This window comes from Aristolochia californica, unplaced genomic scaffold (assembly GCF_029961685.1).
Source record: "Aristolochia californica isolate CCGP_79_NKW_82.1479 unplaced genomic scaffold, dmAriCali1.0.hap1 SCAF_1, whole genome shotgun sequence".
In the NCBI taxonomy this organism is placed as follows: domain Eukaryota; kingdom Viridiplantae; phylum Streptophyta; class Magnoliopsida; order Piperales; family Aristolochiaceae; genus Aristolochia; species Aristolochia californica.
In genome coordinates, this window is record NW_027181770.1 from 54,386,648 (window position 1) to 54,397,106 (window position 10,459).

The 10,459-nt window shown below is 36.4% G+C and overlaps 1 protein-coding gene across 1 annotated transcript; it reads right to left on the reverse strand.

Moving 5' to 3' along the window:
* Nucleotides 1-2: 2 nt before the first annotated feature.
* LOC137951318 (uncharacterized) lies at nucleotides 3-2,079 on the reverse strand. The gene is made up of 2 exons (XM_068797903.1): nucleotides 1,450-2,079; nucleotides 3-498 (listed from the first exon to the last, which is right to left on the reverse strand). Exons 1-2 carry the CDS (start codon nucleotides 1,898-1,900, stop codon nucleotides 260-262), a joined length of 690 nt encoding a protein of 229 aa, XP_068654004.1. The 5' UTR covers nucleotides 1,901-2,079; the 3' UTR covers nucleotides 3-259.
* Nucleotides 2,080-10,459: the final 8,380 nt, after the last annotated feature.

Genomic DNA, 10,459 nt, shown 5'->3' on the forward strand with positions numbered 1-10,459 from the left:
TCTGCCCACTGCAAGCAACTTCTTTCGTTGCAATATATTGATGCTATTCATATACAATTTCACTGAATACACTGGTAATTTAATTTTTTGTATTTCTCAGCTTGATGCTCAAAGCCTCAAACCCAGCAACAAATCTGGACAGAAAACAAAAGGTTGAAAAGAAATTTTCATGGTGCTTCGTTGTTTTTACGGAAAGAGCCAAAGTGAGCAATTATCGCCAGGCATCTCTGGTCTGTGTCGCCCAATTCTTTTTCCCTTCTTACTTTTTCAGCAGCAGCAAGGTTCGTGGAAGGGCCTTGTTGCCACGAGCCTGTTTCGAGTTGCTCATGATTCGTAAACTCTGCCTCAGTATGTCCATTTCCCTCTCCCTTCTGGCTGCTTCTTTCTCGATGTCCGCCAGCCTGACCGTCAGAGCTTCCGCCATCTCTTCCTTGGCCTTCAATTGCCTGTATAATTTGTTAATCAGATCTTCCTCTGCTCCCCACCGCAATCTTTCCCCTACAAAGGGACAATGACAAAGAGATCATTCATTTGACCTGTAAGTTTCTGTCAGAGTCACTGTAACATGTTTTTTTTCTACTAGTGAAATCAAACAAAGTTGCATAAATGCATTATCCATGAGCAAAATCCATTACTAGCTTGTGCCTGACAAAAACTTTTTCCCTCTTGTTGAAAGTGTAATCAACAAAATGCTCATCATCCGTGAAGAAATCTGTGGCCAAGAAGCTTAATTAAGTATAAGCATGATTCGAAAATTTTCTCTGCTGCGGAAGCCAGATTGAAGTGGATGAACAACTCGTAGCAATCTGATCACAAAGATGAACTAAACGAGTACCCAAGAATGAACGGTTATTTCTCGTCATTAATGGGCTACAGTTTTTCTAGCAAGTCTCCTCTTTGAAGTGCCAAAGAGGCGCGTGAACACGCCATTGTTTTCTTAGTGGTTGATCAGAAATATAGAGCAGGCTTTATGTTCGATCAAATTCCGTGATCAAATTACGTGTACTGGAGAATTGAGGGTGCAGACGTCGTCGGTGCTCGTTAAGGGACGTGGGGAGTGGATGGAGACAAATTTAGCCAGTGATGCCCCAAAAAAGGGCAACGACGCCAGAACTCTGCCACAGTCTGAATCTCTTATCATGGAGAACACGAGATTGAAAAAGACCACATGCCGCTTCTACTGTCAATATTCATGACCAAGTACGCTCAAAATAACTCTTTAGGACTTTCTACTCAAAACCCCGAAGGATGATAGGGAGATGACATGAGAAAAATGACGGATGTTCTAAGAATTTGGGTTTCATGGATGTAAGGATATGCTTCACCAACAACTTTATGTGAATCTCAGGAGTCAGACCCGGAAATAAGAGAACTGGAGGAAAGATTGAACAAGGAGAAAGCCACAAATTCATAGATTTATTGCAGAGAAAGGTCAAGTGGTGATCATACCTTGGCGTGTTTTGAGAATGAGATCATCGAGCTCTGTTTTGATGGCAAGGTAGAGTCGCTTCCATTTCTCTACAGCCTCTTCTCTCAGTGCCTGCTCTTCTTTCATCTGCTCCACCAAAAAGTTTGCATTGAAATTTTGCAACTCGTTATTGCTCTTCTTCCCCTCCACTGGCATCGCCAGAATTTCTTCTTCCAGTCGACGGATTCTCTCTTCTTTCTCTTCTAGTTTCTTTTTCAGCCTCCCCACCTCCTCCTTCCATTTCTTCTTCTCACGCTTCCTCTCAGCCTCCTTCGCTATGAACGCAATGGCATGTTGCTCGTACACCCGGTTCTCCTGCTCGCTCTTGCACCTCGTACCAACTATTTCCTCCTCGAGCAGCTTTATCCTTTGCTTGAGAAGTCTGCAATTCTCACCTCTTCTGGTACTACCTCTCCCTAGAACACCACCCATTTGCTTTCTTCCAGGACAGAGAGAGAGGACGGTTTGGTAGACTATAAATTCCTCTCGGCTCCAGTCTCGTGTGGATCGTTTGCCGGAAATGACACGACGACTACTTGGAAGGCTCTCCTTTCTCTCTCATCAATTGTAGTGATGAATGATGGGATGGCTGAGGTCCGTGAAGGTGACTTTCTTCTGTATAAAACAAACAGTGACAGACGTGAGTTCTCTTTATATCAAAACATGCAGTTACAGAGCTCACAGTGACGATACTCCTCTATTATATGAATGACAGTGGTGCAGTCAAATCGAAAAAGAGATGCACTGTGGTGGGAATCTGGTTTTGATTCGGGTGGTGCAGGGTGTGTACGTGTGTGTGCGCGCGCGCGCGGAGTTGGCTGCAGGAGAGAACAAGAAGATGAGTTATTTGAAGAAATACAGGTGCTCCTACTGCAATTCATTCATTATTCCCTCTGTCACGGCAATTCGGCCATTTATATTTAGGATAGAGGAGGAAAGAGGTGGAAAGAGGAAGGACAGAGATCTGGTTTCTACAGACGGCAGAGAAATTAGATAAAATATCGATAAGCCTGCAGAGGGGAGGTTTTTAATGAAGATCGCCACATGAGTGGCAGAGTTTGATCTCATCTGGTCTCCAAGTCGATATCTATAGCAGCCCGTGTAACGAGTTAACAATTCTAAAAGAAATTAACTGTGCTGAAATGCGAGTTCTTGTATGAGCTTTGCTCGAACTCTTTCTTGGTGATTAATATAACCTTTCTTTGATTCCAGGCGCAGATCACGGAGGAGCTCTGTCAATAAAAATAATTTCAGTCGGGGACAAACACCGCGATGGATGTCACGAAAGTCCACGAAGCTGCTGCTTACCTAATTGCGTTGTCCGAAGTGCGTTTTCAGGAATATTTCCACTTCGGACTTTGACGCTCTCGATCCATGAAATAATTTCGTCACTGTTCATAAACACTGCCATTTTCCACTACGGAAGCTTCAGAATGCACAGACTCTTTTACTGCCGTCAAAGAAGACCAGTAACTGCTTATAGCCGATGCATGGGCAGGTCCATTCCCTTTTTAAATGTGATAGGTGGTAAGTTTCAAGTTTCTCTAAAGAGACAAAGGACTTATGTTCATGATAAGTGGATATCTCTTAGGATTCCATTGCCGAAGGTGACGTTGTTGTTTGTTAGTTTTTGAAGAAGGAAGTTGCCACATTAATTGCTGCAGTAGCTTCCAGAAATGTCCCACAAGGTCAGATTATGGCTCTTGAATCAAATCAACATGGATCCATTTTTGTCCGTTTAAGGGTTTTCCAAGTTTTAATTTACATTGTAAAGAATAATCCCACATAGATTAGTAAAGAATAATCCCACATAGATTAGTGAGTAGAAAGATTTTAAATTTATTAGTCAGGAAAGAAGTTTCTTAAATTGGATAGTCATTTTGGGATAGACTTTAAACTAACTTCACAGAGTTCTACCATGAAAACTAGTTTTTTAGTTGTAATTTTTTTAAAATATTGTCAAAAAATATAAAGGCTCGAGTTGTTTGATCACACACTAGATAATTTTTTTTTTAATCATCTTGTGTTGAAGGTTGGACTAATGGCTAAAAATATACTTTAGTGGAAGACACGTTGTCTAATAAAAAGAAATAACTTGTGAGTGTTTCTTCAGCATTTGAAGGATCTAGCTTAAACACAACCTGATTGGTGTAATCAACCTTGTTCATGATTCTTCCATGTCTTATGACCAGCAAGGTGTTTGTTTTTAGGGAACTCTCTAAAAGTGTTGAAGAATTCTAATCTTTAGTTTCCTCTTGGATGTGTATTGTGAGAAGGGCAACAATCAGACTTGTTCTCTAATGAGGACTCCCTTTTTTTTTCAAAGCAATAACCTGATCTTGCATTGATTAAGAGTTTAAGTTAATGGACTACCTTCAAAACATCTCTTTGATGTTGTATTTGTTTACTACATTCAATCTTAAAAAAAATTGCAAGTGTTCAAATGCTTTGGCATTTGGAGTTGGATGTTCTTGTTTTCTACTAGTACATGCCTATTATGTTTAAAGGAATCAAGCTTTGTCTTAATGAAAAAAGTTTCAAGTCGAATTCTAGTTTTCAATTCATTAAGAATTTTGGTAATTAGGATGAAGAGTTAAGTCAACCTTAGTTAATCCTTTTCTTGCTAGTCCTCACATATGTATGTAGGTCAAGTTATATCTTCCCAAGTGTTTTGCCTTCCTAAATTCCGTAGCTCATCTCAAGAACTAGTTGTTTTCATCACTTTGGAGCATTGTCTATAAACCTATTACTTGTAGTACTAACGTGATTGAATCTACCTTAAGTAGAGTAGTGTCAACACTGGAATAAAGTTTTACACGTGTCTCAAAATATTTGTGCAGATTCAAGATTTACTATCTTCCATATTGTTAATTAACCACTAATGACAATTGTCCTCTTGGGCCATTTTTATATACCATATCTTCTTCATAAAAAAGTGGAGGAAGCTTAACTAAATGATCAAACATATCACAAGTGATTAGAAAATCTCTTAACGGACTAAAACCATCTCAAGTAGTTCGATAACCTAACAAGTATTTTTAGCAAGAAAACTTCAAGTAGATCCAACTCTTTCTTTTAGCCAACAAAGAGCATACATACATCAGAACACTTGTTGTATTAAACAGTCAATAATTTTTTCTTCGACAAGTCAAATAATAGGCAGAAACAAAGGAGCCAACAGTCATGAGCACAAAAGAAAGCCCTTATTTGTGAGACTTTCTACTGTTGTAGTCTTCTATATGAGGACTCCTTCCAGAGATTGAACTGTCCTTATGCACTAGAAACACAAACTATAAAGTTCAACTATGGTCTCCAGCTAAAATAGAAATCAAAATCCAATCAGGACTCTACTTACACCCAAGAGGGAAGGACAAGTCCTCATCCAACAATGACTTGAAGCCTCTTGGTTTCTCTGAGGTTGGAGCACCAAGGTCTTGCAAGGGAGTTCTCGAAGACTCCTTGTGAAGCCTCTCCTGAATTCAAAACCTTAACCATGAAGAATTCAAGAAACATCTACATTGTTGATGTTCACTATTAAACCACATTGATTATTATATTAACTAACAATGGAATGTTTTGATTTCTTTCCATGAATTCAATCAATAAACCAACTCCAGCAAGCATGCAACGTATATAACTCATAGAATTCCAGATTCAGTTTGTGAAGAAGGAAGCACCAAAAATCATAGCTGCTCTACAAATGCATGGACGAGGAAAGGTCTAATTTTTCTTCAGACATGCTCATGAGAAGAAAACATGCTACTCTTGTGTACTCTAAGCCTAAGTCATGGTTGGGAAATTTTTATGCGAAAATGAAATTGAAGATGAAAGGAACAAAAAACTAGGTCAAGGATTATTATACAAATGTCATGGGCATACTGATATTGAAGGTTTTGTATATGTAGACTGGACAAGTTCTCCAGATGGTAGAAAATCCACTTTCGGTTATTATATTGTTGGGGGAGATTTGGTCACTTGGAGAAGCAAGAACCAGAACATTGTGGGTAGATCAAATGTTGAAGTCGAATACCGTCCTATGGCACTTTAGTAAGTGAGTTGTTATGGTTCAAATCCTTCATGACCGAGCTTAAATTCTAAGTAACCAAACCCATGCAACTTTAGCGTGATAATCAGGCAACCATCCATATTCCAACCAACCTAGTATTTCATGAAAGGACCAAGCACATCGAGATTGATTGCCATTTTATTTGAGAAAAACTACAAGCCAGGATCATATCCATGCAACATATACCTTCTAGGAATCAACAAGCAAATATTTTTATAAAGTCTATTACTACAAGACCACTCACAGATACATGCTCCAAGCTGGAAATATTTGGTGTTTTTTCACTAACTAGAGAGGGAGTGTTAAGGAAGTATAAGTAGCATATTATGTAATTAAGAGATTGAGTGGCATAAGTTGTAACTAATTGAGAGTTTAAGTTCTTTTTTTCTTCTCATGTGTATTAGGGATTCTAAGGCCCACTTATATAAATAAGAAAGAGAGGGGGAGAGCTCACTCAACCTTATCTTACTTACTCTCTAAAATCATCCCCTTTGCTCTCTCTCTCTAACTTCTCTTTTTCCTCTTCCTTCTTCTTCCTTCTTCTTTCTTCTTCTTCTCCTTAAACCTAAGTCCCTTATGGATTAAACCCTACAATCTAACATAACTCAAAAAATGAACCACCACTAGATGCTTTAATGGGCCCTTGAGTTGTTATCAATGAAAAATTTGACGTTGGTGATCTTTCATAGTTGTAGGAGTAGAATCTTCTGAAGGCCTTCCAATTCTGGCTCCCCTTCAACTTTAATGCTTAATAGTCCAATGAAAGCAATCTCCTCTTTCATGTAAATAGATGAACCACCCTTACTTGGAGAGATGCTTATCCTCGTGATATTCAAGTTGTCTTCTCCTTTGTAGTACAATGTGAAAAGATCAAGGAAATTATACTATGATGAATGCAAGGATGATTGAAAGAGAATGATGGGTTTTCAAAGTATGTGGCTCTCTTTCTTTCTCTCTAAAGCACTTTGATGGAAATTTGCAAGATAAAGGATTGTGGCTTGAAGATATGCCAATAAAAACTCATTCACTCCTTTACTCATGGTTTGGTGGGGTATTTATAGCTTCCTCAACTCAAAGTAGTAGTTATTTGCCCGTTTGCAAAACTCAGTACTTTAATTGATCGATCAATTAATCATAATGGTTATTTTTTTGTCAGACAATAACTTACTGTTCAATGGACTGATCGATTAATATGTTACCCTTTGTCCAGAAAATTCAAGTTGATTGATCATTATCAGTAGATGATCAATGAATTGAGATTCCCACTAGTTGTGCAATTCAAGTATGACCGATAAATGTTTTTTTCCTACGATCGATCAATCAGGAGGGATGATCGATCATTCCATAAAAAAACTTGCTTGCCTGGACAGTAATGATCAATCAATCCAAGTGGGATGATCGATCATACGTTACAACATGAAATGGCCATGTCCTGGATGATCGATCAATTGACTATGGTTAATTGATCTTGCTTTATATTTTTTGCCTGCATAGTTTTGGATGATCGATTATTCCAATGCCAGTTTAAAAATATAGACTTTTTAAAACGTGAATTTTTTTCTCTAAGTGCTCTAACATGTTTCTAAGTGATGTTTATGATGATCCTAAGCATGTCGATATGCAATTTATAACCTAAAAATCTGATTTCACAAATGTACTTAAGGAATAGGAAGTTTGGAATGCTCTCTTACAAAAATTGATTAAGTTTAGATTTTTTTCTATAACGCTTGAACTCGAGTCCTCTCGTTGCCTTCTTCTTTGTGGGTGCTTCTTCAAAAGATGTTCTTCAATTGTGCTTGAGGTCTTGAATTTGGCTTTGAAGCTTTAGACCTTGACATAATCTTGAAAGTGAATTATTTGAAATACTTGGATTTTCAAGTTATTAGTTCAATTAAGTTTTGTTATCATCAAAACCAATATGGGAGTTAACCTACGGTCATCAAAATTTGAGTTTAATATACACTAAAAAGATATGTTGATTTTGAGTTTAATACACACTTGAAAACTTATTTTTTAGCTGCATATCATAGAGGTAGGGAATTTTCATAAATTTGAGACCTATCTTGGTTGGATTGACATCTTAGGAGCCTTTTTCTACAACTTTGTTCTTTCTCAAAGATTTTGCTGCTAGGGAGGAGCTTTTCCATTGTCCTTTCTTCTATGGGACTTCTTCACAAGCTTCATTGATTCATTTTCTTCGAGAGGCTTTATTCAAATGCTTCTTCATCTAAAGACTTTCTTCAAATGTTGTTGATCTTCCTTAAGTCTTCACTTCCACTTCCTCAGAAACATTCTCTCTTTTTTTTTATAATGACAATTCTTTTTTCATAAAAATAAAGCACATGATGAAATGCATGCTCTTCTTAGCATGATTCATAAATGTAAATTGAAATCGGATCTCACACTCCCAATCAACAAGTCAACGTTCACTTTGCCCTTGTTCAAGTTTCTTATTTCTCCTTTTTACTATTTCTCCACTTGTTGGTATCATAAAAAAAACATATAAACAACAATCAAACATTTGATTTCACTCCCCCTTGATGTTTTGAGTTATGCACTCAATTATGATCAGATTCATCAAAATTCATAAACAACTTTTGAGGGATCTTGAGACAAAAATTTGCCTCAATTTCACATATGAAAAACATCACAAGGAATTAAAACTCATCCTAAAGTCAATTGTTAAGGCTGCTTAGAGCACATGAGGGGTAAATCTTCTTGTAGAACTAAGCTAGCAATAGCTCTACACTCACATATGGCCACTAGGTGGTCTACAAGCGGATAATTCTCGATATCATAAGGCCCTTATGTAGTGTGTATGACCTCCTTTTGGGCAACATTCTCTCTTTTATGCTTTCTTCTCTTTATTTCTAAACTTCTCTTTGTTCACCTAAAACTGAATCTCATCCATATTTTGATGATAACAAAAATTAATCGAGCTAACACTAATAAATTTAGCATTTTAAAGGCTTTTTCTTTCAAGAAGCACAAAAATCAAAGATCTTTACAAAAGAACCGACATATGCATCTCAAGACCTCAAGCTCCATCGATGTGTCAAGTCATCTTGAACAAGCACCCACAAGTGAAGAAATGAAGAATGGAATTTTAGAGTCCAATTTGTTTAGAAAATCTCAAGAGCTCTATCCTTGTAAGAGTGCAGCCCTAAATTTCAAAATTGATAAACAGATGAACTTTTTGGATCTATAGGGCATACTGCAATCAAAACATGTTTTACTGATGCATATCCAACTTTTAAACATGTTAGTATTACTTAGGATAAAATTTTATCATGCTTTGAAGCCTCGATTAGAAAACATTTTGGCAGGATCGATCATTCAGAATGCAAATTGGTTGTAAATAAGCAGGATCGATCATTGAGGGTGATTGATCGATTAGACAAAACTTGGCCAGAATGTGCTATAAAGCATGATCAATTAATTCCTTTGGACTAATTGATCATTCCTATCCATGCATTGAAAAATTATAAAACATGATTGATCATACCTACAACATTGATCAATAATACAGTAGTATACCAACAAGGGACACAATACTTGATAGGTCAGACACAACTCATTGTTCGATCATTCATAGTTTTGCATAGTCAGAGGATCAATGCATGATCAATCAGTCAGGGTGGACTGATCGATCAACTTAAAATTTCTAATCTACTAAACATATATTGATCAATTAGACTAATGTCTGATAAAAATATAACTGTTACACACAATTGATTGACCTTTACTTTTCATTGATCCATCATTGAGTTGTTCGCTTTTTGCAAGCAACCAAATAATGGCTAGTTTGGCTTGGAAATATTATAAAAACCCCACCAAACATGGCCTTAGGATAAAAACTAAGTATTTACTTACAAATCTACCAATTCAAAGCATTTCACACTTAATCCTCTTCAAAATAATTTGTGAGAGAAAAAAAGTTAGTTACTTGGAAAATATCTCACTTCTCTCAAAATTTTCCTTGCATCACTTTACAATCAAGCTCCAAAATCATTTTCATTTGTTCATCAAAGTTGGAGCCTTCGAAAATTCAAAGGAGAAAGCTCTCTCCAATAATTACAAGGGTGTAAGTTTTTTTATATATTTTTATTTAGAGGTTGATCTTGAACCTTTAAGCCTAGATAAAAGAGTTTGTTAGAGCTAGAATCTAGTTGAAAATCTCAAGGGTTATTATTGTAATCATGTATTTGAGCATCTACATGGCTCAAAAGAGAGCTAAAATCTCTTTGATGTAAATTTCAGTTAACTCTTTTTGACAAAAGCACTTTAGGAATATTTTCAAAAGATTGAGAATAGAGCTTGTGGATAGGCCAATAAATGCTCATTAATTTCTCATTAGGATTTTTGGGTCAGGTACATATAAGTTTTCCAAGCCAAACTGGCCATTTTGTGTCCATTTGCAAAAAAAGTTGAGTTTATATTGATTGATCAATGTAAAGTAGATAATTGATCAATAGAGTATAACGACTATTTTTCAGTTAGAATGTGTTTTATTGATTGATGATATGATAAACCAATATCTTCCCGTTGGGTTTGACATTTTAAGTTGATAGATCAATGACATAGTATAATTGATCAATCAAAATTCTCTCTAACAGATATGATATAAAAATTAAAAATATATTTTTTTACTAAAAGTGATTCACCCAATATTTTTTGGTCTTCGTGCAAATATGATAAAGAGTTTTCATTTATTTTAACTTAAATTAATTATTTATATCAGGAGTAGCTTACACTCCCAAATTTTTTAACGTAATTCAAATATGACTAAGAGTTTTCATTTATTTTAATTAAGGCTAAATTATTCGTACTAACCCATGACCTAGCAACTTAACGAGGAGAATCTTGGGAACAAGTGATGGTAGGTAGGGGTGGCATCAAATCGAGCCGATTCGCGAGCGACTCAA